We start from the raw sequence: 26,912 nt of genomic DNA, 5'->3' as shown, positions 1-26,912 counted from the left end.
GAATGCTTAGTGTATCTGCACACTCCGTTGAGAGACTACATCGCCCATGAAACGCTGCAGTACAACCTTGAAGGAGCATCACGGAAAAACGTACTTTCGTCTCAGGGCCAGTGGCGCAATGGATAACGCGTCTGACTACGGATCAGAAGATTCCAGGTTCGACTCCTGGCTGGCTCGGTGGGGCTCTTCACGATTTTACTTCATGAGCATTTTCTGATTTTCCTTACTTTTCGTCGTTTGAAGCTTCTTTATTATCTTAACGCTTTCATTTTCGGGTCCTAAATTGGTTGGGTTCTGCAGCCATCTAATGTCAGCTTTTCCCATAACTACCTTCAAAAGTGTTTTCCTTGTGTCATTATTTACGTGCATATGAACATTGAGAAAACAGGGTTAATGGCTGGTGCTATTAAAATGGGCTTTGTCACCTTATTATGTTACATATTAAAATAAACTGCTAACTCAGCTACTACTTCCTAGTGATTTGTGTTCTGTGTTTCAAACACAAAAGGTGTGAATAAACGCCTAAACACACACACACACACACACACTTCAAGATAGAGAAAAGGAATTCATTAATTACAGTGGGCAGCAGTCATGAAATTGGCTGGCGTGGAGGCCAGAGAGAATCTACATTTTCCCATGTCAATAGCTGCTAGAGAGATGGAAAGAAAGGAAGCAAGGAAAGACACAGGGAGGGAAATGGGAACTTCTGAAGGCAGGGGGCCCACTGGTGTTGAGGGCTCGGCAACAAGGATGGAGAGGAGAACACGATACAAGAGGCCCCACGCAGGCGCCGCTGGCAGAACTTAGGGACCGACTGGCAGGGAGTCCTGAGAAAGCAGTCAGGGGTGATGCCTAGGATTCTGTCCATGCAGTGAGAGAGAAATGCAAGAGGGTTTGGGAAATCAGGGTTTGGGTTTATTCATGCTGAATTGAAGGTCTAGGGGGCGCTGTGTAATAGAAAGTTGGATGAACAGTGATCTGAACCAGATGAGATGGAGGTCGCCAGAAGAAAGAACTGAGGTCATGAGACTGAGATCACCATAGCTCGTTGGGGACAGAGCCATAGGAAATACGAAAAGAGTGTGGGGTAGGATAAATTCTGGGGAACCCTGGGTGCAATGCAAGTGCCCCAGAAGAATGAAAGCTGGAAAACCCACCAGGCGTGGTGGCTCACGCCTGTAATCCCAGCACTTTGGGAGGTGGAGGCGGGTGCACTTCCTGAGGTCAGGAGTTCGAGACCAGCCTGGGCAATATGGCAAAACCCCCGTCCCTAATAAAAATACCAAAGGCGTGATAGCAGGCGCCTGTAATCCCAGCTACTCAGGAGGCCGATGATCTCAGTTCACTGCAACCTCTACCTTCCGGGTTCAAGCAATTGTCCTGCCTCAACCTCCCAAGTAGTTGGGACCACAGGTGTGTACCACTACACCCGACTAATTTTTGTATTTTTAGTAGAGATGGGGTTTCACCATGTTGGCCAGGCTAGTTTCAAACTCCTGACCTCAGGTGATTCACCCACCTCAGCCTCCCAAAGTGCTGGGATTACAGGTGTCAGTCATGACGCCCGGCCTTCACCAGCATTTTAAGAGGTAAAAGAAAGAGTTGTTGAGGAGGTCTGCTTGTTCTCTGCCCTAGCTGTGCCCAACCAAACTCTACATTCATGGAAGACTTGTTAGACGTTTTTTTTTCTTTAGAAGCTAATTGTCTAGATTGTGGACCATCTGTGCTCCTGGCATCTCGCTCCTGATGTCAAACTGGTAGCTGCTCTGTTGGTTGTTAACTAACCCATCATGGGTGAGAGGGAGAGAGGATAATCTATAAAACAATAATGTCAGTTTTGCCATCAGTTAAAATAATTTTCTAAAGGATTCATGTAAAAAGAGCCTAGAATTTCTGACTAACCCTAAAGTAAGTTTACATGGGCTGAATTTCTTTGGTCTGTGTTGTCTTTGTCTTTTCATTCCAAACGGCCTTAGCATTGTGGCTAGCATCATGCTGAACACTTCTCAGTAACTCTGTACCACGTTGCTCTCAGGCTTTCCTATAGCACTTTCCTATGCCATAAAAAACAGCATGTAACCGTGGGTCTGTCTACATGAGTTGTAGAGGAGCAAGAAGGGAAGGAATGAAAAGAAATACAGCACCTTGAACAGGTCTTGTCCCTAGGTGTTAAGTCAAAGTTGGTGAAGTCTACATTATGCTCTGCTTTGCTCTGCCCTGCATGCTGAGCTTTTGGGCCCAGAAGCATGTGAATCACTGTTATACTATGGGGCTTTTGCCTTGGCTGTGATGAAGATAGGGAAATGGTGGGACAGAAGGGCAAATACCCTGGGTGAGAAATAATGTTACTGTCTCCAACAGGAGCCAGTGACCAACAGGACGGAGCACTGGAGACTTTCTGGAGGAAAGGGGTCCCCATTCCCAGATAATGCTCCCACTTATCCCCCGGCTTTCTTCACTTTCAGGCCCAATTGTTCCACCTTATCTTGTTCTTTTGTCCTTGTTTAAACACCTCTAGCCCATTGGAAACCTCTTTTCATCTTCTATTGTTCTCCCCTACTCCCTCAGTGCTTGCCTCCCTCCCCAGGCCCACCTTCAATCACCTCTGTGCCTGCCCAGCCAGCCACACTCTTCAACACCAAAATAATGGCGTGTTTGACCCTCCTACTGCTCCAAATTGCTTTTTCACAATCAAGGCTGTCTTCTAGTTATAAAAGTGGCAGAGTTACTGAGGCAAAATAATCTGTGCAGATTTGCATTCTCTTTTTTGTCATCTCTATTATACAGTGTTTATCTGTCAAAATGAATAGAAAGCAGTAACTGTTCTGAACATAGAAAAAGATGGAAAACTACCCAATTTATTTATGAAGACAGAACACATCTAATATCAAAATCTGTCAGAAATAACACTCCCAAAAAAGCTATAGACCCTCACTTATGGATATAAATATAAGATTCCTAAAATATTTAGAATTAATAAATAAAACTTAACAGTATGTTAATATAGTAATTATATAACACAACCAATTAGGGTTTATACCAATAATTAACACAAAGGTATTAGCAAATTTCTTTATAGAATAGGTCAAAAATAAACCAAACAAAAAATATGGCCGGGCGTGGTGGCTCAAGCCTGTAATCCCAGCACTTTAGGAGGCCGAGACGAGCGGATCACGAGGTCAGGAGATCGAGACCATCCTGGCTAACACGGTGAAACCCCGTCTCTACTAAAAAATACAAAAAACTAGCCGGGCGAGGTGGCGGGCGCCTGTAGTCCCAGCTACTCGGGAGGCTGATGCAGGAGAATGGCGTAAACCCAGGAGGCGGAGCTTGCAGTGAGCTGAGATCCGGCCACTGCACTCCAGCCTGGGCGGCAGAGCGAGACTCCGTCTCAAAAAAAAAAACAAAAAAAACACAAAATTTAACAGTTGTTAATTGTCAAATAAGGGAACACAGTACGTTAACTGCATTTTCTATAAGTATTCTTTTTTTTTTTTTGAGACGGAGTCTCGCTCTGTCGCCCAGGCTGAAGTGCAGTGGCGCGATCTGGGCTTACTGCAACCTCCACCTCCTGGGTTCAAGCAATTCTCCTGCCTTAGCCTCCCGAGTAGCTGGGACTACAGGCGTGTGCCACCACGCCTGGCTAATTTGTTTTGTATTTTTATTACAGACAGGGTTTCATCATTTTGGCCAGACTGTTCTCAAACTCCTGACCTCATGATCTGCCCAACTTGGCTTCCCAAAATGCTGAGATTAGAGGCATGAGCCACCGCACTCGGCCATAAATATTAATAGTTTTTATATTCATCATATATGTGTATATATAAGATCAACAAAGATGAAATGAGCTACCCTGCATGGTTGTAAGTGCCCATAGTCCCAGCTACTCAGGAGGCTGAGACGGGAGGATTCCTTGAGTCCAGGAGCTCGAGGTCAGCCTGGGTAACATAGTGAGACCTTTTCTTAAAAAAAAAAAAGATACAAGAATATCTAGTCTCATCACTGAGTTATTTAATATTATTCTGAAAAATCCAATATAATAAGATTGGAAATAGAAAAAAGGGGACTACAACTTTTAGGAAGGGAGAGGTAAATTTATCATTATTTGTAGATGATATGATTGTACACATAGAAAATTCATAAGAATCCATTTTAAAATGATGAGAATTAATACTAGAATGCAGAGAAGTCACTTGATGCAAGATAAGTATAAAATAAATCTGTAGCTTCTCATGTACTAAGAATAACCAGTTAAAAGACATAATTGATTTCAAAAAATCCCAATAATATGATAGTTAAGAGTATGGCCTGCTAAACCAGATAGCAAGAGGTTAAAGCCCTGTTCATTCATTTACTAGGACTGTGAACCTAGCCCTCTGGCCTCAGTTTTCTCATCCACAAAATGGGAATGTAAATAATAGCTCCTATAAAGTTATTATAAGTATTAAATTAGTTAACAGAGTAAAGCATTTCGAAGCTACCCTGCACATAGTAAACCTTCAATACATATTAGCTATTTTGATTATTATTTTCTCCATTCACAGTGGTAACAGTAACACTACTATAAAATATTTATCTTTACTGAAAAATGTGAGAAACTAACATAAAGAAAATTATAGGCTGGTTACAGTGGCTTATGCTTATAATCCCAACACTTTGGGAGGCCGAGGCAGGAGGATTGCTTGAGCCTAGGAGTTCAAGGCCAGCCTAGGCAACATAGCAATACCCCATCTCTACAAAACATTTTTTAAAATTAGCTGGGCGTTAGCCTGTCCAACGTGGTGAAAACCCGTCTCTACTAAAAATACAAAAATTAGCCGAGTGTGATGGCACATGCCTATAATCCCAGCTACTCAGGAGGCTAAGGCGGGAGAATCCCTTGAGCCTTTTAGGTAGAGATTACCGTTGAGCCGAGATCGTGCCACTGCACTCCAGTCTGGGCGATAGAGTGAGACCCTGTCTTAAAAACAAAAATTAGCAGCCAGGCATAGTGGCTCACGCTTGTAATCCCAGCACTTTGGAGGCCAAGGTGGGTGGATCACCTGAGGAGTTCGAGACCAGCCTGGCCAACATGGTGAAAGCCTGTCTCTACTGAAAATAAAAAAATTAGCTGGGCGTGGTGGCAGGCACTATAATCCCAGCCACTCAGGAGGCTGAGGCAGGATAATTGCTTGAACCAGGCAGGCAGTGGTTGCAGTGAGCCGAGATCGGGCCATTGCTCTCCAGCCTGGGCAACAAGAACAAAACTCCGTCTCAAAAAAAAAAAAAAAAAAAAAAAAAAAAAGAAAAGAGCTGAGTGTGGTGCCACACACCTGTAGTCCCAGCTACCCAAGAGGCTGAGGTGGGAGGATTGCTTGAGCCCGGGAGGTTGAGTCTGCAGTGAGCTGTGATCAAACCACTGCATTCTATCCTGAGTGACAGAGCAAGACCCTATCAAAAAGAAAAAAAATTTTGCTGAAAGATATAATAGAAGACTAAAAAAAATGGAGAAACAAGCCATAATCTTAGAAAATAACGAATCTTAGGCCGGGCCCAGTGGCTCACGCCTGTAATCCCAGCACTTTGGGAGGCGGAGGCGGGTGGATCACCTGAGGTCGGGAGTTCCAGACCAGCCATGACCAACATGGAGAAACCCCGTCTCTACCAAAAATACAAAAAATTAGCTGGGCCTGGTGGCACATACCTATAATCCCAGCTACTAGGGAGGCTGAGGCAGGAGAATTGCTTGAACCTGGGAGGCGGAGGTTGCGGTGAGCCGAGATCGTGCCATTGCACTCCAGCCTGGGCAACAAGAGTGAAACTCCACCTCAAAAAACAAAAAAAGAAAAGAAAAGAACGAATCTTACAAAGATGTAAATTCTTACCAAATTAATTTCTCACTTTTACAACATTCAATCACAATTCCTTTTTTTTTTTTTTTTTTTTTTTGAGACAGAGCCTCGCTCTGCCACCCAGGCTGGAGTGCAGTGGCACGATCTCGGCTCACTGCAAGCTCCGCCTCCCGAGTTCACGCCATTCTCCTGCCTCAGCCTCCCGAGTAGCTGGGACTACAGGCGCCCGCCACCTCGCCCAGCTAGTTTTTTGCATTTTTTTTTTTTAGTAGAGACGGGGTTTCACCGTGTTAGCCAGGATGGTCTCGATTTCCTGACTTCGTGATCCGCCCGTCTCGGCCTCCCAAAGTGCTGGGATTACAGGCTTGAGCCACCGCGCCCAGCCGGCTTTTTGTATTTTCATTAGAAACGGGGGTTCACCGTGTTAGCCATGATGGGCTGGATGCTGGATCTCCTGACCTAATGATCTGCCCGCCTCCGCCTCCCAAAGTGCTGGGACTACAGACGTGAACCACCGCGCCCGGCCCATTCAATCACAATTCTTTTTTTTTTTTTTTTTTTTTTTTTTGAGACGGAGTCTCGCTCTGTCGCCCAGGCTGGAGTGCAGTGGCCGGATTTCAGCTCACTGCAAGCTCTGCCTCCCGGGTTTATGCCATTCTCCTGCCTCAGCCTCCGGAGTAGCTGGGACTACAGGCGCCCGCCACCTCGCCCGGCTAGTTTTTTGCATTTTTTAGTAGAGACGGGGTTTCACCATGTTAGCCAGGATGGTCTCGATCTCCTGACCTCGTGATCCGCCCGTCTCCGCCTCCCAAAGTGCTGGGATTACAGGCTTGAGCCACCGCGCCCGGCCTCAATCACAATTCTGATGGAATCTTTTGTTACTTGATAAAATAATTCTACTGTTAATCTGCAATAAAAATCAGACAAGAAAAGCAAAGAAACCTCAAAAAGAAAGGAGAAAGGGGCCGGGAGTGGTGGCTTTTTTTTTTTTTTTTTTTTTGAGACACCTCCGCCTCTCAGGCTCAAGTGATTCTCCTGCCTCAGCCTCCCAAATAGCTGGGATTACAGGCACACGCCACTACCACCTGGCTAACTTTGTATTTTCAGTAGAGATGGGGGTTTCACCATACTGGCCAGGTTGGTCTTGAACTCCTGACCTCAAATGATCCGCCTGCCTTGGCCTCCCAAAGTGCTGGGATTACAGGCGTGAGTCACCACACTTGGTCTCAATGAAATCTTCAGCAGCCATTAAAATCAGTGTTATCAAAGAAAATATAGTAACATGGAGAAAGGCTTATGACATGCCATTAAGAGACACGCATTATAAATTTTACACACAGAATGACCTCAACTATGTGGAAAAACTGTATTTTCCAAATGTTCTGTACAAGCATGTTTATATTACATGTAAAATATTTTTTAAAATACGTATAAAACTTGTTACCTTGGCCGGGCGCAGTGGCTCACGCCTGTAATCCCAGCACTTTGGGAGGTCGAGACACGCAGATCACCTGAGGTCAGGAGTTCAAGACCATCCTGGTCATAGTGAAATCCCATCTCTACTAAAAATACAAAAAATTAGCCAGGCATGGTGGTGTGTGCCTGTAATCCCAGCTACTTGGGAGGCTGATGCAGGAGAATCACTTGAACCCAGGAGGCAGAGGTTGCAGTGAGCCGTGATAGTGCTATTGCACTCCAGCCTGGGCAACAAGAGCGAAACTCCATCTCAAAAAAAATAAAAATAAAAATAAAAATAAAAATAAATAAACTTGTTACCTATCCCTGATCTTTGTGCTTATGTCCTTGCTTTTGAAGGTCTAGCCAAGGCCTCCCTCCTTCTCTGTAGGCTTGTGTAGCTATACAGTCTTCAGCAATCATTCTTGCCTCATAACAATAACATGATAGTCCTAGCCAGGCTAATATTTATGTTTCTTTTTGTTTGTTTGTTTTGTTTTGTTTTGTTTTGTTTTTGTGTGTGTGTGTGAGAGAGAGAGAGAGACACACAGTCTCGCTCTGTCACTGAGGCTAGAGTGCAGTAGCACAATCTCGGCTCACTGCAACCTCTGACTCCCGGGTTCAAGCAATTCTCTGCCTCAGCCTCCCAAGTAGCTGGGATTACAGGTGCCCACCACCACACCTGGCTAATTTTTGTATTTTTAGTAGAGATGGGATTTCACCATCTCGGCCAGGCTGGTCTTGAACTCCTGACCTCGTGGTCCACCTACCTCAGCCTCCCAAAGTGCTGGGATTATAGGCATCAGCCATCATACCCAGCCCAGGCTAATATTAATTAAGCTCTACCACATGCCAGGCACTTTAAATATATTATCTCAAAAGGCTAGGCATGGTCGGTCATACCCATAATCCCAGCACTTTGGGAGGTCAAGGTCAGCAGATCACTTGATGTCAGGAGTTCAAGAACAGCTTGACCAATACAGTAAAACCCCATCTCTACTAAAAATACAAAAAATTAGCTGAGCCTGGTGGTGCACTTAAAATCATAGTTACTTGGGAGGCTGAGGCAGGAGAATCACTTGAACCCAGGAGGCGGAGGTTACGGTGAGCTGAGATAGCGCCATTGCACTCCAGCCTGGGCAACGAGCGAAACTCCTTCTCAAAAGAAAAAAAAAAGGAAACAAATATTTTAAAATTTTCTCAGCCCGTTGCAATGGCTCACCCCTGTGATCCTAACACTTTTGGGAGGCAGAGCGGGGAGGACTGCTTGAGCCCAGGAGTTCCAGACTAACCTGAGCAACAGAGTGAGACCACATCTCTGCAAAACAAAACAAAACAAAAACCCAGCATGGTGGTACGTGCCTGTAGTCCTAGCTACTAGGGAGGCTGTGGTGGGAGGATCCTTTGAGCCCAGGAGGTTGAGGCTGCAGCTGCACTCCAGCCTGGTTGACAGAGTAAGACCCTGTCTCCCGGAAAAAGAAAACAAACAAACAAACAAAAAACCTGGGCAAAAGACATGAACAGACACTTCTCAAAAGAAGACATAGATGTTGACAACAAATATATGAAAAAATGTTCAATATCACTAATCATTAGAGAAAGGCAAATCAAAACCACAATAAGATACCATCTCACACTAGTCAGAATGGCTATTATTAAAAAGTCATGGCTGGGCTGGGTGCAGTGGCTCATGCCTGTAATCCCAGCACTTTGGGAGGCCAAGACGGGCGAATCACAAGGTCAGGAGTTCGAGACCATCCTGACCAACATGGTGAAACCCTGTCTCTACTAAAAATACAAAAAAATTAGCCGGACGTGGTGGCGGGTGCCTGTAATCCCAGCTATTCAGGAGGCTGAGGCAGGAGAATTGCTTGAACCCAGGGGGTGGAGGTTGCAGTCAGCCGCAATCATGCCAGTGTAATCCAGCCTAGGTGACAGAGCAAGACTCCGTGTCAAAAGAAAAAAAAGAAATTAATGCGAGAATAGAAAACAAAATACCACTAGTTCTGATAAGTGAGAGCTAAACACTGAGTACACATGGACATAAAGATGGAAATAGACACTGGAGACTGCTAGAAGGGGAAGGGAGGGAGGGGGGCAACAGTTGAAAAACTACCTATCAGGTACGATGCTCACTAACTGGGTGACGGGATCATTCATACACTAAACCTCAGTGACACAATTTACTCATGTAATAAACTTGTACATGTACCCCCTGAACCTAAAATGAAAGTTGGAAAAAAAACAAAAAACTGTAGCATTACTTCTGCTTGTTTTCAGCCTGCTGGCCTGCCCTACAGATTTTAGACTTGCCAGCTCCCATAATCACATGAGCCAATTCTTTAAAATAAATCATATATAGATATATCCAGGTTGTGACCTTGTTTTTTTGTTTGTTTGTTTGTTTGTTTTGAGACACAGTCTGACTCTGTTGCCCAGTCTGGAGTGCAATGGTATGATCTCAGCTCACTGCAACCTCTGCCTCCTGGATTCAAGCAATTCTCTCTCCTGCCTCAGCCTCCCGAGTAGCTGGGACTATAGGCACGAGCCACCATGCCTGGCTAATTTTTGTATTTTTAGAAGAGACAGGGTTTTACCATGTTGGCCAGGCTGGTCTCAAACTCCTGACCTCAGGTGTTCCACTCGCCTCGGCCTCCCAAAGTGCTGGAATTACAGGCATGAGCCACCATGCCTGGCCAACCTTCCTCTTTAGATAACCCTTTTGTAAATCCTAGGCAGGTCATTTGCTTTTGGTTACACATTCTTTATTCAGCCAGGCTTGGTAAATTTAGGACTCTTCAAACTTCAGTTTTTTTTTCCTGAGACCAGAACTTAGCCACTTTGGCGGGACCTCAGCAACTCAAAAACAAACCATCTTTTAGGGTAAATTATTTCTACACATTGTTTAGTCCATTGAAAATTCACTCATATTTTTGCTGTCTCAAGGTATAAGGAAGCCTGCTAGTTCCTTTAACAAAACCTAGTCCAGGTCCTTCAAGATGGATAATATGGACAGATTTTTTTTTTTTTTTTTTTTTTTTTCCAAAACAGAGTCTTGCTTTGTTGCCCAGGATGTAGTGTAGTGGCCCCATCTTGCCTTACTGCAGCCACCACCTCCCAGGTTCAAGCTATTATCATGCCTCAGCCTCCCGATTACAGGTGTGCACCACCACACCTGGCTAATTTTGTATTTTCAGTAGAGACCTGGTTTCACCATGTTGGCCAGGCTGGTCTCAAACTCCTGACCTCAAGTGATCTGCCTGCCTCAGCCTCCCCCCAAAAGAATTGCTGGGATTACAGGCGTGAGCCACCGCGTCCAGCCAATATGGAGAGATTCTTTATAGGGTGAAGGGCACCCTTCTCCTTTGGAGATGCCAAAGCTGGCCCTTAGGGGGCACTGGGTCTCCTGATTGTGGTGGCCGAGGAAGAACGCAGTCACTCCCCAGGACACCTCCATATTCACCTTTCATTGAGAATATTCAGGGAACAGATTTTGTTTATCCAAGAGTCCCAGAGTTGATCCTATTCCAAGTTCTGAAGGTGATTTCCTTTGCCTCTCATCACAAGGGAATAATCTGTAAGACTTATCAGACATGGTAAGAGGCAAATAAAGAGAGGTTCGACTGAAAGAATGAAGGGAGGCGGTAAGTGCAAATCTTTTCTGAGCAGTGTGAGGGAAATAGAGCAGCTAAGGTCCAAGATGCTAAACCTCAACTGTCACTTTCTCTTTTTTTTTTTTTTTAGGAGAAGTCTCGCTCTGTTGCCAGGCGTGGAGTGCAGTGGCGTGATCTCGGCTCACTGCAACCTCTGCTTCCTGGGTTCAAGTGATTCTCCTGCCTCAGCCTCCTTTGTAGCTGGGACTATAGGTGCACGCCACCACGCCTGGCTAATTTTTGTATTTTTAGTAGAGACGGGGTTTTGCCATGTCTGCCAGGATGGTCCCAATCTCTTGACCTCGTGATCCACCTGCCTCAGCCTCCCGAAGTGCTGGGATTACAGGCATGAGCCATGGCACCTGGCCCCTCAGCTGTCACTTTCATGCAGCCCCTTCTACTTGTCCTCCAAGGCTCCTTCCCATCTTTGCCACAATAGAGAGCAGCATGTATAAAGGGCACCTCTGACAAATCTTCCACCTCCAGTCAATGTGCAAAATGAATGGACCAAGAGAAACAGCTGTAGTGCTCCCTCAGGCCACATTGGACATGACTTTTGTTCCCTTTCCCCTATGAAGGGGGAAAAAAACAAAAAACAAAAAAACAAACAAAAATTTTTTAAAAATTATTTTTGTAAAGACAGGTTCTCCCTATGCTTCCTGGCTGGTCTCAAACTCCTGGACTCAAGCAATCCTCCCTCCTTGACCTTCTGAAGTGCTGGGATTACAAGCGTGAGCCACTGTACCCAGCCCCCAAATTCTATTATTGATTCACTTCTGGTTTGCAACCATATGTATTTGCACTTCTTGTTACTTTATGTTCTTAGACTGTTTTGTGTGTCCACTACTGTGTATAGGTTATAAACATTGAGGACACAATTTTTATTTATTTATTTAGAAACAGTCTCACTCTGTCACCAAGGCTGGAATGCAGTGGTGGCTAACTGGTACCTCTCCATTCCAGGTTCAAGCAATCCTCCACCTTAGCCTCCCGAGTAGCTAGGACTCCAGCCATGTGCCACTATGCCTGGCTAATTTTTGTATTTTTAGTGGAGGTGGGGTTTCACCATCCTGGCCAGGCTGGTCTCGAAATCCTGACCTCAAGTGATCCACCTGCCTCGGCCTCCCAAAATGCTGGGATTACAGGGGTAAGTCACTGCACCTCATCAAGGTCCATTTTTTTTTTTGAGACAGAGTCTCACTCTGTCACCCAGGCTAGAGTGCAGTGGTGTGATCTCAGCTCACCTCAACCTCTGCCTCCTGGGTTCAAGTGATTCTTATGCCTCAGCCTCCCGAGTAGCTGGGATTACAGACATGCACCACCACACCTGGCTGATTTTTGTATTTTTAGTAGAGATAGGGTTTCGCCATGTTGGCCAGGCTGGTTTCGAACTCCTGTCCTCAAGTGATCCATCAGCCTCGGCCTCGCAAGATGCTGGGATTATAGGCTTGAGCTACTGCGCCTGGCGTCAAGGTCCATTTTAAAAGTTTTTATCCTTACTATTTCAAATACTAAAACTTTAGTATGATTCAAGATGATTAGTATACCAAAACTAATTGACTGATGAAATGCTAAATACTATAAGTATCAGGAAGAACTATTTTGAGATTTTTGAAGTTCATTTCCAGCTGCTACTTACAAAGAGGAAACGAATTTTTATACACCAGAGAAATACCACTATGTGGTATCTGACAGTTCCCACCTTAACCAAGCAATGAAACTGAGCATAATTAAGTGACAAATTCTGACCTGATGTCTCCAGCGTAATGTAATGTGAAGTATGTAATGTCATTTATTAAGTATTCTTTGCAAAATTGTTTCACCCATATCTAATCAAGTCTGTAGACCTACTTCCAGTTTTGAGGAAATACAGGCTTATAGCCCTGTCCAACAGAACTTTCTGCAATAATGTAAATATTCTATATCTGCACTAATACAGTAACCACTAGCCTACTGAAAAATTCATTTTGTTTTTTGAAAAACAGGGTTTCACTTTGTCACCCAGGCTGCAGTGCAGTGGCATGTTGGACAAAATTTTTTTTTTTTTTTTCTTTTTGAGATGGAGTCTTGCTCTGTCACCCAGGCTGGAGTGCAGTGGCACAATCTTGGCTCACTGCAACCTCCACCTCTCGGGTTCAAGCAATTCTCCTGCCTCAGCCTCCCTAGTAGTTGGGATTATAGGTATGCACCACCATGCCTGGGTAATTTTTGTATTTTTAGTAGAGATGGGGTTTCACCATGTTGGCCAGGCTGGTCTCGAACTCCTGACCTCAGATGATCCACCCACCTCCACCTCTCAAAGTTCTGGGATTACAGGTGAGCCACCATGCCCAGCCTGGACAAAATCTTTAGCTCCTCCATCCTGACAGAGGGAAGAAAGAAATGTCAAGTGGGAGATCTCTGATAGGAGCAGGGTTAGGATTGGGCACAGTGCCTGCCGATGGTCAAGGTATGGGTTAAACACTGATAGGATAAACAAGGTCACTGAATCTCTGAGCAATTGATCTCTACAAAAAATACAAAAATTGGCCAGGCACAGTGGCTCATACCTGTAATCCCAGGACTTTGGGAGGCTGAGGTGGGTGGATTGCCTAAAGTCAGGAGTTCGAGACCAGCCTGGCCAACATGGTGAAACCCCGTCTCTACTAAAAATACAAAAATTAGCTAGGTGTGGTGGCGGGCACCTGTAATCCCAGCTACTCGGGAGGCTGAGGCACAAGAATCGTTTGAACCCAGGAGACAGAGGTTGCGGTAAGCCAAGATTGTGCCACTGCACTCCAGCCAGGGCAACACAGCGAGACTATCTAAAAAAAAAAAAAAAAAAATATATATATATATATATATATATATATATATACACACACACATACACAAAATTAGCTGGGCATGGTGGCACATGCCTATAGTCCCAGCTACTTAGGGGGCTAAGGTGGAAGGATAATTTGAGCCTGGGAGGTTGAGGCTAGAGTGAACCATGTTTATGCCACTACACTCCAGCCTGGGCAACAAAGTGAGACCCTGTTTCAAAAAGAGAAAAAGAAAAAAAAAGTTGAGTCAAAGACATCAATTGCTCTTGTAAATAAATCCAGATCATCATTTGATATTAGCAGAAGAATACCCCAAGACAGCTTCCCTAGAAAGTGGTTTCAGAAACTAAGTAGGCTCTTCTAAATAAAGGTGGAGGCCTTCTGTTTCTATTCATAGTCCCCTATTTTGACACCAGCCAGGACTCTGCCTTGTTCTAAGCTAAGTAGACTGTTGAACTTGGTTCCTCAGGGGGATCTCCTCCAAACCTCTGCTTTTAGAGGAAAATGTAGCCCTCAAACCACACCAAGGGAACCAGGAACATAAGTGGCTTGTGTCCTTTCCTATAACTGAGCGGGACACTGGCTGCTTTTTTTTTTTTTTTTTTTTGAGACAGGATCTCACTCTGTCACCCAGGCTGAGTGCAGTGGTGCCATCATGGCTCAGTGCAGCCTTGACCTCCTGGGTTCAAGTGATCCTCCTACCTCAGCCTCCTGAGATATTGGCACTACAGGCACATACCATCACACTTGCTAATTAAAACAATTTTTTCAGCTGAGCGTGGTGGCTCATGCCTGTAATCCCAGCACTTCACAAGGCCGAGGTGGGCGGATCACTTGAGGTCAGTAGTTCGAGACCAACCTGACCAACATGGCAAAACCATGTCTCTACTAAAAATACAAACATTAGCTGGCCATGGTGGTGCATGCCTATAATCCCAGCTACTAGGGTGGCTGATGCACAAGAATTGCTTGAGCCTGGGAGGCGGAGGCTGCAGTGAGCTGAGATCACGCCACCGCACTCCAGCATGGCGAGAGAGTGAGACTCTGTCTCAAAAAAAAAAAAAAAAGTGTTTTTCATAGAGCTGGGGTCTTGCTATGTTGCCCAGGCTGGTCTCGAACAGCTGGGCTCAAGTGATCCTCTTGCTTTGGCCTCCCAAAGTGCTGGAGTTACAGGTGTGAGTCACTGCTTCCAGGCTCAGCTGCTTTATTATAACTCCTACACTGATACTCATAGTTAGAAAATAGCTCCCCACCTGCCTGAGCATCTAGCACTCCTTTGGACATTATAGTTCTTCAAGAGCAAGCCCAAATTTAATCCACGGTTCTCTCCCAAAATGAAGCCTCTAAGACTTGATGTAGGCAAGCTGGCACATCTACTTCTTACTCTTTGGATAAGCATCATATATCTGTCTCTATTTGGATCCACTCAGTTCCCCCCTCCTTACCCACATAGCCTTCAATGTTCTTTTTCCATCTTTGCCCAAAGAAAATGACTAAAATCCTAAGATATAATATCATAACTTTATTCAGGAGATAATCAAATACAATACAGCACTGACACTGACACACAGCTATGCATAAAAATTATATAAATCTGCTTGCTAGATTTTCCAGAAAAGGCCCAGTCATTATAAAAAAAATAAAGGGAAACCACGAGGGTGCCTAAATGACTGCAGTGTTTCAAGTAAGCATAAGCGTTTCCACACTCCCTTGTAGTGAAGGCAGCCCCAGGTGAAGGTGGTCCTACTAGCAGGAAGATTAGGAGGCAGCAGCTGTGCAGAAGCCATGTTTCCTGGCCCTGCCAGAGCTCAACGATAGGCCTTGTTGAACTCCAGGAGAGCCCACCGCTTGTTCTCTGTTGCCTGCTTGAGTACGGTGTACTCTTTCACCAGCCTGTCAAACTCCTCCCCAAGGACCTCATAGGAGTTCAGGACCTGTCTTGACTTCTCCATGTCCTGCTCCTGTAGGTGAATGGCTCCCTCCAAACGGTCCCTAAGAGCCCGGGCAGAGAAGGTACAATATAAGGATGCTGCTCCTCAGAAAGTAGTAGACAAAAATGAAAACTTTTTCTCTTTTTCTTTTTTTGAGACGGAATCTCACTCTGTCACGGAGGCTGGAGTGCAGTGGTATGATCTTGGCTCACTGCAACCTCTGCCTCCTGAGTTCAAGCGATTCTCCTGCCTCAGCCTCTCGAGTAGCTGGAACTACAGGCACACACCACCATGGACAGCTAATTTTTGTATTTTTTAGTAGAGACAGGGTTTCACCATACTGGCCAGGCTGGTCTGAAACTCCTGACCTCAAGCAATCCGCCGACCTCAGCCTCCCAAAGTGCTGGGATTACAGGTGTGAGCCACCGTGCACAGCCAAAAATGGCAACATCTTTAAATAAATGAGTTTAGGGAATGTGAGAACCACCTGTGAACAGCTGTACCAGACTCTTAGGAGTTCTCACCTAATCAGACGATGAACTTCCACTTTCTCAACCGTGTAAGTGTCGGACAAAATCTTTAGCTCCTCCATCCTGACAGAGGGAAGAAAGAAATGGCAAGTGGAAGGTCCCTGATAGCAGCAGGGTTGGGAATGGACACAGTACCTGCTGATGGTCAAGGTGTGGGCTAAGCACTGATAGGATAAACAAGGTCACTCTAAATTCCCGAGCAATTGATCTCACAGTAAAGTGCCTATTTCAGAAGGCTGTAAAAGAAAAGTCTCAAGGATGCTGAAAGGATGTTGAAAGCTTTTGGGTAATCCAAAAGCTAATACTCCTATTTGACATTTACTGGATACCCACAAGGTGCTAGGATAAGGGAGAGGAAAGAGATTAGGGTGAGGGATAGAGGGCTGATATCTATCAGGGTGAGACAGAATCCCTTAGATCCACAGGGGTCACAGCTCACCTCAGCTTAAGGATCATAGCACTGCACTTGACTTCCAGGTACTGGGCATTGATGCGGTCTAGCTCGGATTGAGTCTTCAGCCGGTGTTCCTGAAGAAGCCTCTGCAGCAAAGTGAGGCAGCGAAGAAGCACCTGAGCCCCAGATGGAGGAAGAAGAGGGCATAAATATAGTAGAAAGGAGCCTAGATCAGGAATCTTTGGCTTCTCCAAAAGTGCTCCTGGGGTCAGGATAAAGGAAAGGGGTTGTCCCATGCCCTGATAAACCTGGGAGTAAGTAGCACTCTTCTTCTCCAGCAGCAACATCTGCTCCTTCTGCTGGCTCTTGGCATCCTGGCACTGCTGCTGCTCACCCACCAGGACCTCTGCAAGTTTCCACACCTTTGCTGCCTTCACGGTTTCACTGTCAGCATCTGGGCAAAGGGGCAGAGGACTGACAGGAAAACCCTAATCGCTACAACCCCTCTAAAGCAACTTTCCAGTGCCCCTATCCTATATCTAGCCCCAGAAATCCTACCTTATAACAGGTTTTCTTCTAATAATCTATTAAAAATGGCCCCATTCTGGGCTGGGCATGGTGGCTCATGCCTGCAATCCTATCACTGCAATCCTAGCCAAGGCAGGAGCACTGCAATCCTAGCACTGCAATCCTAGCCAAGGCAGGATTCCTTGAGCCCAAGAGTTCAAGACCAGTTTGGGCAACATAGTGAGACCCTGTCTCTACAAAAAATATTCTAAAATATTAGTTAGGCGGCCGGGCGCAGTGGCTCACGCCTGTAATCCCAGCACTTTGGGAGGCCGAGGCGGGCGGATCACAAGGTCAGGAGATCGAGACCATCTTGGCTAACACGGTGAAACCCCATTTCTGCTAAAAATACAAAAAATTAGCTGGGGGTGTTGGCAGGTGCCTGTAGTCCCAGCTACTCGGGAGGCTGAGACAGGAGAATGGCGTGAACCCAGGAGGCGGAGCTTGCAGTGAGCCAAGATCGTGCCACTGCACTCCAGCCTGGGTGATGAGCAAGACTCCATCTCAAAAAAATATATATATATATTAGTTAGGCATACTACGCGCCTGTAGTGCCAGCTACTTGGGAGGCTGAGGTGAGAGGATCACTTAAGTCCAGAAGGTCGAGGCTGCATTGAGGTATGATTGTGCCACTGCACTCCAGCCTGGGTGACAGAGTTTAAAAAAAAAGGGGGGGGGGGGTTCTGGTTCTCATAATTATTAAATAAATTATCTTCACTCTTACCTTTGATTCCAGATTTGGATCTTAATTTTTTTTTTTTTTTGAGATGGAGTCTCGCACTGTCACCTTGGCTGGATGCAGTGGCGCGATCTCAGCTCACTGCAACCTCCATCTCCCAGGTTCAAGCAATTCTCCTGCCTAAGCCTCCCAAGAAGCTGGGATTACACGCACCCGCCACCACACCAAGCTAATTTTTTGTATTTTTAGTAAGGACGGGGTTTCACTATGTTGGCCAGGTTGGTCTTGAATGCCTGACCTCATGATCCACCCGCCTCGGTCTCCCAAAGTGCTGGGATTACAGGCGTGAGCCACCGCGCCAGGCCCGGACCTTAATTCTTAAGTCGTAGAAATGGTTTAGGGAGGCCGAGTGTGGTGGCTCATGCCTGTAATCCCAGCACTTTGGGAGCCTGAGGCGGGCAGATCTCCTGAGATCAGGAGATTGAGATCATCCTGGCTAACATGGTGAAACCCCATCTCTACTAAAAATACAAAAAATTAGCCAGGCGTGATGGCGGGCACCTGTAATCCCAGCTACTCGGGAGGCTGAGGCAGGAGAATGGAGTGAACCTGGGAGGTGGCGCTTGCAGTGAGCTGAGACCACGCCACTGCACTCCAACCTGGGGGACAGAACGAGACTCCATCTCAAAAAAAAAAAAAAAAAGATGCACATTCAGGGTGGTCAGACTCAAATAAGAAAATCATTATACAGAAGCAAGTAAACGCTGAAATATGAATACTACATCTAGAAACACATTATTATAAACAGCTTGACATAAATGGTATTATACTCTCCAAGTTTATACAGAGAGTATAAGGTGTTCTATGAGTCTGAACTTTCCTCCCTAAACCATTCTGAACCTCCTGAGAGAACTCATTCTTCCCTGCAGCAGGAGGACACTCCCACTTGGTATCTTGCTGAATAAAAAGAGTCCTTACAAAAGTCCTTGTTTTGGCTGGGCGCGGTGGCTCACGCTTGTAATCCCAGCACTTTGGGAGGCCCAGGCAGGAGGATCACTTGAGGTCGGGAGTTCCAGACCAGCCTAATCAACATGGAGAAATCCCATCTCTACTAAAAATACAAAATTAGCTGAGCGGGGTGGTGCATGGCTGTAATCCCAGCTACTCGGGAGGCTGAGGCAGGAGAATCACTTGGACCTGGGAGGCGGAGGTTGCAGTGAACAGAAATGGCACCATTGCACTCTAGCCTGGGCAACAGGAGCGAAACTCCATCTCAAAAAAAAGTCCTTGTTTTTATTCCACCAGCAATGAAACAAATAAGCATCTCTGATGGTTCTAAACCTCTGTCCCAAATCTAAAATCAAAATATATTATTCTCAAAAGAGCAGACCAGGAACCCTGAAGTCCAGCTGTGAGCAGAACAGAGAGCTAGCACTCACCTGAATTGGGATCATAGTAGCAGAGCAGAGTGAAACATTTCTTTTTGAGCTGCTCCTCTACTTCTTGCTGTAGCCGAGCCCTCATCCACACAAAATCCTAGTCAAAGAAGTAAAAGCAGAAATGCAAATAGACTGTAAGAACTAGGACATCTCAACAATGTATACATGATGATAACCTGAATAATAGCCAAAGAAAATGCATCAAGAGACATCAGAGAGACTCATTTTTCATCTATCCATTAGCGAAGAATAAAATGACTGTTAAGACCCCATGTTGGTGAGCACATGGGGGATCCAGGAGTCCTGAAAATACCTTTCTGGATAGCAGTTTGGCATTAGGTACCAATATTGTATATGAGTATGCACTGACTCAGGAATCCCACTTTTAGCACCAACACTACAGAAATAATCATACAAAGGTAAAGACACATATGAACCAGAATGTTCATCTCCCTGTGGTTTCTAACAGCAAAAATGTGGAAACAACCTTAATATCCATCAATAAGGTTAAGCAAATTATTCTACATCCATACAGTAGAATCCTAGCAGAGATTTAAACTGATGACATAACACTAAGCACTATGTGCCTAGATACTTTGCTAAGAGTGCTATAGAAGGTATCATCTTATATACATTTATGTATTGACTTGAAAAGAAATCTAAAATATATTACATGACAATAGACTGTACTTTTCTTTTTTTGAGACAGGGTCTCACTCTGACCAGGCTGCAGTACGGTGGCATGATCACAGCTCACTACAGCCTTGACCTCCCACCCTCAAGACAACCTCCCTTCTCAGTCTCTCAAGTAGCTGGGACTACAGGTGTGCACCACCACACCTGGCTAACTTTTCTTTTTTTTTTTTTTGGTAGAAATGAGGTCTCACTATATTGCCCAGGCTGGTCTTGAACTCCTGGACTCAACTGATCCTCCTACCTCAGCCTCCCAAAGTGCTAAGATTATAGGCGGAAGTAACTACACTCAGCCTTATACTCTCTATATAAGCATGAAGGGTATAATACCATTTATGTCAAGCTATTTATAACAATATTGTGCTTCTAGATGCAGTATTTCAGCTTTTACTTGCTCCTGTGTAACGTTTTTCTTATTTGAGTCTGACCACCCTGAATGTGTATCATTTTTAAAAAAACAATAAAGTTTGACCAAAAACATTTTAAAGATATGGGAGAAATTAAACTATTTCATTTATTTGGTTCCAATATCTCCCCGCCAACCTCTGAGAGTGGCATGAGTTTCAGAAGGTCCGCTTTCTCCATCCCCAGCAGTGGAGGTATCTCCCTCTCCTGGCTAGGACCTAAGAGCCGCATCAGTTCAGTTACAAGTAGCCGCTGTTCAAGGGTCTCATGAAACTGACAGAGAGAATAAAAAACAGAAAGAGGTGACTATAAAACTTCTCCCACTCCACCTCTTCCATCCTCATGAACCAGTTTTTCACATATTTTCAAAGTCCTCAAATATGTCATCTCCCCTTGGATAACTCAGCTGCAAGTGACTTCTGTCAATGTTTGTATTTCAAACTCTGATAACACATCCACTCCTTCCCATAACTACAGTCCATTTCTCTTCTGACAACCCATTTCTCAAAGCTCCTACTTCCCCTAGATCACATCATAAGACAAAGCCACAGTTGGCCTGGTGGTTCCTGTACCTAGTTTCTTTCACCTCACTTTTTTTTGAGACTGAGTCTTGCTCTGTCACCCAGGCTGGAGTGCTGTGGCACAATCTTGGCTCACTGCAAACTCCGCCTCCTGGATTCAAGCGATACTCCTGCCTCAGCCTCCCAAGTAGCTGGGATTACAGGCATGTGCCAGTGCGTCTGGTTAATTTTTGTATTTTTAGTAGAGATGGGGTTTTACCATGTTGGCCAGGCTGGTCTCAAACTCCTGACCTCAAGTGATCCGCTTGCATCCGGCTCCCAAAGTGCTGGGATTACAGGTGTGAGCCATCACGCCCAGCCTTTGCCTCACCTTTTTGTCCTCAGAAGTTACATTTGTGTCTTGCATCTTCACATAGTAGTCCACAAGCAACTCTTGAATGACTCTATGTAAAATCTCAGACCTCAGCCATGTTGTCTTATGCAGTCGAACTTCCTTCCATGCCTAGAAATCCAAAAAATCTCAGGTAGGAACCTCTCTCTCTCTCAGGATTTTCCCTTCTTTTTATCTCTTCTTCCAAAGCCCTTACCTGAGCCTGCTCCTTTGCCAGGGTGAGGCTTAAGCCACTCTCATCCACATGCTGTGAGAGATTCAGGAGAAGCTTGCTGAAGTATGGGTTCTGTAACAAGTCCTCTTTACTCAGGTTACAAGGAGGAAGTTGTTTGCTGCACACTTAACATCATGTCCCCACAGGTACAAAAAAACAAAAAAGGTGCAGACTCTTACTTTACATAATTGAGCATAACTTAATACTTCCAAAAAACCCCTAGGATTTTTATAGGAAAGATTGCTAAATCTAATTAGTTTTTTTTAAATCCACAAATAAACTAGGGGTGATACTCAAGGTAACAAGCATGTATATTATATATAAAGATATTAAGGGGGAATAAGTAATAAACTAAGATCTTAAGAAATGGAAATGCGGTTGGTACATATTAGACAAATAGAATAAAAATTAAGGGACCATTAGTAGGAATCACAATGCACAAAATGCCTCATTGATCCAAAATTAATAGAGTTCTTGAAGTAGGGGGGAAAAAACAACATGTGAAGTTCCAACTTTGGATGTGATGTGTAGTCACATAAACAAGACTAACAGAATACACTTAGAGTAAGTTAAACGTTCAACTAACCAAATTTTTCTTTCTTCTTGAGACAGGGTCTCACTCTGTCACCTAGGATGGAGTGCAGTGGCACAATCACAGCTCACTGCAGCCTTAACCTCCCCGGATCAAGCAATCCTTCCACCTCCTGAGTAGCTGACACTACAAGGCAAACCACCATGACTAGCTAATTTTTTTTTTTCTTTTTACAGACAGGGTCTCACTACATTGCCCAGGCTGGTCTCGAACTCTTGGTCTCAAGTGATCCTCCCACCTTGGCCTCTCAAAGTGCTGGGATTACAGGTGTGAGTCACCACAGCTGGCCCAAATTCTTTTTTTCTTTTTCTTTTGAGATGGAGTTTTGCTCTTGTTGCCCAGGGTAGAGTGCAATGGCACAATCTTGGCTCACTGCAACCTCCACCTCCCGGATTTAAACGATTCTCCTGCCTCAGCCTCCTGAGTAGCTGGGATTACAGGCATGCACCACCGCGCCCGGCTAATTGTTGTTTTTTTTTTGAGACGGAGTCTCACTCTGTTGCCCAAGCTGAAGTGCAATGGCACTATCTCAGCTCACTGCAAGCTCCGCCTCCCAGATTCACACCATTCTCCTGCCTCAGCCTTCCTAGTAGCTGGGACTACAGACACCCGCCACCATGCGCGGCTATTTTTTTTTTTTTTTTTTTTTTTTTTTTTTTTGAGACGGAGTCTTGCTCTGTCGCCCGGGCTGGAGTGCAGTGGCCGGATCTCAGCTCACTGCAAGCTCCGCCTCCCGGGTTTACGCCATTACGCCATTCTCCTGCCTCAGCCTCCGGAGTAGCTGGGACTACAGGCGCCCGCCACCTCGCCCGGCTAGATTTTTGTATTTTTTAGTAGAGACGGGGTTTCACCGTGTTAGCCAGGATGGTCTTGATCTCCTGACCTCGTGATCCGCCCGTCTCGGCCTCCCAAAGTGCTGGGATTACAGGCTTGAGCCACCGCGCCCGGCCTTTTTTTTTTTTTTTTTGTATTTTTAGTAGAGGCGGGGTTTCACTGTGTTAGCCAGGATGGTCTTGATCTTCTGACCTCGTGATCCGCCCGCCTCAGCCTCCCAAAGTGCTGGGATTACAGGCCTGAGCCACCGCGCCCGGCCTCTAATTTTTGCATTTTTAGTAGAGACGGGGTTTTTCCATGTTGCTCAGGCTGGTCTCAAACTCCCAACCTCAGGTGATCCGCCCGCCTTGGCCTCCCAAAGTGCTGCGATTACAGGCATAAGGCACCGCACCCACCCAGCTGGCCCAAATTCTTAGAATTGTCAGTAGAGTTAAGTAACCCATGTAGATACAAAACAGCATAGGCATGAGAAAAAAGTGTAAGAAATTGAGATCCTCTGGTTATTCCATATGCTCACGGAGCTTTCTTTCCATTTCTTTTTCCATATGCTCTCTGTCGGGGTCTTTTACCTCTACTTACCAAAACACCCAAATTTTCATTCTTTGGAACATTATATCCAAAGTCTTCTTGGGAAATAAGAAATCTCTCTTTTTCTCTAAGGTACTGAAGCATCCAATATGGAAATAGTCAAGATATAGAAAATGCAAGCTCTTGAAGGATTCAAGATATATAAAGGATCTGAGATATGGAAATAACTCAAGATATAGAAGGATCTGAAATTTTAGAGACTAAGATATGAGAATATTTAAGACACAGGTAGGAAGGACGCCTTCAAGGAATTTGCTGGCTACCCTTATTTTTATAATATGCTTGCTAACATCAGCCTGGGAGCATCTTGAGTTTTTAGTCCACTACACAAGCAGATATTGAACCAACATTAACAGGAATTAGTATAGTATGTTTTCCAGTAAGAGAGTGTTCAAGGATCTCCATGTATTCCAGTTTCCTCAGAAACATAGGCTTCTGCGAGGAAAACCATACTGGGGAAACTTAGAAATCCTTTTTTTTTTTTTTTTTTTTGAGATGGAGTCTTGCTCTGTTGCCCAGGCTGGAGTGCAGTGGCACGATCTCAGCTCACTGCAAGCTCCACCTCCCGGGTTCACGCCATTCTCCTGCCTCAGCCTCCCGAGTAGCTGGGACTACAGGTGCCCGCCACCATGCACAGCTAATTTTTTGTATTTTTAGTAGAGACGGGGTTTCAGCGTGTTAGCCAGGATGGTCTCGATCTCCTGACCTCATGATCCGCCCACCTTGGCCTCCCAAAGTGCTGGGATTACACGTGTGAGCCAATAAATCCTTTTTACTAGAAAACACAAGAACCTGGATAAGACCTCTCTGGATAAATCATCAAACCTTTTGCAAATGGCTACTCTTACCTTGTTGAAGTATTTCCATCCCTTCTCCAGGTGAGCAGAAATCCCCGGATGCCATTTGATTTTCTTGGGATTCTAATCTGTGGAACCAAGTGAAAGAAAACAAAAAGATGAATAAACAGCTGGCTACTTCAAGGACACTATCTTAGGTTCAAATTTCTGTTGTCTACAAGCTGGAAAGGAACCTCAAGGATGACTTTTATAGAGGGCCTGTATCACACACCCTGGGTCCCAAGCTCTTACACAAGTTTTATGGACAAACAGATTTGCAAGTGCCAAAACATGTCACATTCTAAGCACACACGTGTTTGCACTTGCTCCAAGCTGTCCAAAAGGAGCCTCCTAAAAAGAGAGCTTTCCAATTCACTGAGTCTAAACAAGAAGATTCTCCACCACCACCACCATTGTGCCAAAGTTAAAACTGAGCTGCAGCTTCCCAGTTATGAGTGAACTGAGGGAAAAGGGAAAAAAATCAAAGTCTACTTTTTCCCCCCAAATAACTCAGCTATCAAATTCCATAATACTTTTTTTGTGCTTCTTTAACTTTCATCTAAGATCTGTTGGTAGTTTTTTTTTATCGTTAACTCTAGAATCATCCTTCAGGAACGACAAATCATTCCACACTTGAACAACAACTGGTTTTCACATAACAGCCTAAAAAGAACACCTGGAGGAAAGAGCATGACAAGAAGACTGACAGCGAGGTCAGTGGCAAAAGAGTAATGCAAAGGCGTAATGTGGCTGCAGCGGGGACTGCTGTGGGTGTTTTGCCAGAACATGGAGTTTGCTGAAAGGAATGACACCAACACAGGGGCGGTAAAGATGGGCACAGTTTGGCCTCAGGAGACAAAAATTTTCCCTTGACATTACATGTTTTTGCTCTGCCCCTTCTCTGTGTAAGGTATCAAACTCCAAAGGGCAGCTGAGCCTCCCAAAGCCGAAGAGGCATTGAAGGTTATTATGATTTAACGCTTCATGTTTATAGAACATTTGGTTTACTCGATCGTTTTATGAGTAACATCAAAGTAACTACTCATTTGTTTTCTAACATGGTCTAGAGGGGGACGCAGCTGAGGAGGCAGAATGCTGGGACTTAATTTGCAGCTCGGCCGTTGCTTCTGTGAACTTAAGGAAAATGCTTTTTTCTGTGCCAAACTTTTTCCACCTGCAAAACTGAGATAACGATTCCTGCCTTGGACGAGACATTAAGAATTAATAACACAATCGACTTGTCAACAAAAGCCACTACTTAGTTAAGCTCAGTGTTTTAACAATTCTGTTTATCGTTGATCTATGACTGCAAATAAAAAGTTTTGCAGGCAAATTTCGCACTTGGAAATGAGGGCCAACCCAAATTTCAAAAAGCCAGCTGTTCGTCCCTCCCTAGGGTAACTGTCCCCTTGCGTTTTTTAGGGTGCCTTTCTTTACTCTTCTTAAAGGTTACAGGGTGTGAACCTCAATCAGGCTGGATTCTCCACCCTCTGCACTCAGACGTGTTAAAACGCTGTTACAGGGACCCAAGCATTTAAATGTTCTGACTCAGACGTCTTTTAAAGTCGTAGCGCTGTCTTTACACGCTGCACTGAACGTTAAATTGATTTTACAGGTATTTTCACAAGATATGACCCTTACAGGGCCCGAGATGAATCAAAATGCAGAACGGGCTCTCCCGCGCCTACTTCCCTTCTGTCTGAGCGGCCAAGGATTCCCAAGGGCGACGACTCTCCGGCCCACGGCCGGGGACTGGCCGGAATGACTCTCCCCGAGCTCTTCTTCCCCGAAGCCCCGCCCGCCGACCCTCTAAAGCAAACCTGCACACCCTGGGGCAGCGGAAGCTCTCAAGGCGGTGCCGAGAACCTCGGCTGGGGCGGGCTGGTCAGCAGCGTCTACACCCCAGAATCCGCCCGCGCCGGGGCTCCGGAACCTCTCGTTCGGGCCGGGCGCAGGGGCTGGGGGAAGTGAGGCCCGGAAAGACCAAGCTGGAAGGCCCGGGAAAGGGAAGGAGCCGAAAGTGCACTAGAGGCTGCGTCGAAGGAGGTGGGGGCGGGGCCACATTCGAGGCGGGAACGGCAGGCCCCGCCCCTCAACGGGTGCGCGCCCTGTGTTCCCAACGCCCTGGGTTCGCACGCTCTGGTTGTGGAACCCGGACTGGGAAACAGGATGGTCTCGGAAAGGCTTTTTTGCCCCTTCTCCTTAGTGCCTCTCCAGTGAAGGGCAGATGCTGAGAAAATGGTAGTAATTGCTAACATTTATTGAGGGCCTACGATGAGTCAGGCACTAGGCCAAGCATTTTGCTTGCCTTGCCTCGTTTGCTTTTTGTTGTTGTTATTTTGTTTTGTTTTGTTTTGTTTTGTTTTTGAGACGGAGTCTCGCTCTGTCGCCCAGGCTGGGTTGCAGTGGTGCTATCTCCGCTTACTGCAAGCTCCACCTCCCGGGTTCAAGCAATTCTCTTCCTCAGCCTCCCGAGTAGCTGGGACCACAGGTTCCCGCCACCGTGCCCGGCTAATTTTTGTATTTTTAGTAGTGACGGGGTTTCACCA

General features: G+C 45.4%; 1 protein-coding gene, 1 long non-coding RNA gene and 1 other non-coding gene across 7 annotated transcripts; 2 read left to right on the top strand and 1 right to left on the bottom strand.

Annotated features, from left to right (window-relative positions):
* Window positions 1-13: 13 nt before the first annotated feature.
* On the top strand, window positions 14-23,961 carry LOC104674140. Its single transcript, XR_749606.2, has 3 exons — window positions 14-156; window positions 2,365-2,414; window positions 23,600-23,961. It is a non-coding gene; the product is annotated as an uncharacterized LOC104674140 (long non-coding RNA).
* TRNAR-ACG lies at window positions 105-177 on the top strand. Its single transcript has one exon. It is a non-coding gene; the product is annotated as a tRNA-Arg (tRNA).
* Window positions 15,252-26,410, bottom strand: HAUS4 (HAUS augmin like complex subunit 4). Of its 5 annotated transcripts, none has more exons than XM_010378367.2 (10): window positions 26,184-26,410; window positions 24,376-24,452; window positions 21,496-21,638; window positions 21,279-21,410; window positions 20,526-20,660; window positions 19,290-19,386; window positions 16,913-17,058; window positions 16,650-16,780; window positions 16,205-16,273; window positions 15,252-15,741 (listed from the first exon to the last, which is right to left on the bottom strand). In XM_010378367.2, the coding sequence occupies exons 2-10, from the start codon at window positions 24,428-24,430 to the stop codon at window positions 15,558-15,560; spliced, it is 1,092 nt and encodes a 363-aa protein (XP_010376669.1). In that variant the 5' UTR covers window positions 24,431-24,452; window positions 26,184-26,410; the 3' UTR covers window positions 15,252-15,557. The 5 variants fall into 5 exon arrangements, with proteins under 5 accessions (XP_010376669.1, XP_010376670.1, XP_010376672.1 ...); XM_010378368.2 differs by having other exon boundaries at window positions 26,192-26,404; XM_010378370.2 differs by lacking the exon at window positions 20,526-20,660 and having other exon boundaries at window positions 26,184-26,404.
* Window positions 26,411-26,912: the final 502 nt, after the last annotated feature.

Source organism: Rhinopithecus roxellana, chromosome 5 (genome assembly GCF_007565055.1).
Source record: "Rhinopithecus roxellana isolate Shanxi Qingling chromosome 5, ASM756505v1, whole genome shotgun sequence".
Lineage (NCBI taxonomy): Eukaryota > Metazoa > Chordata > Mammalia > Primates > Cercopithecidae > Rhinopithecus > Rhinopithecus roxellana.
Note: the sequence above shows the minus strand (reverse complement) of the source record. Positions and strands in the feature narration are given on the sequence as shown.

Excerpts from the sequence above, each read along its gene's own strand:
- HAUS4 (XM_010378367.2), bottom strand. The coding sequence starts at position 24,430 with ATGGCATCCGGGGATTTCTGCTCACCTGGAGAAGGGATGGAAATACTT. Across the intron at positions 20,661-21,278 it reads TAACTTCTGAGGACAAAAAG|TTTCATGAGACCCTTGAACA; the intron begins GTGAGGCAAAGG and ends TCTCTCTGTCAG. Across the intron at positions 16,274-16,649 it reads GCTATGATCCTTAAGCTGAG|GATGGAGGAGCTAAAGATTT; the intron begins GTGAGCTGTGAC and ends TCCCTCTGTCAG.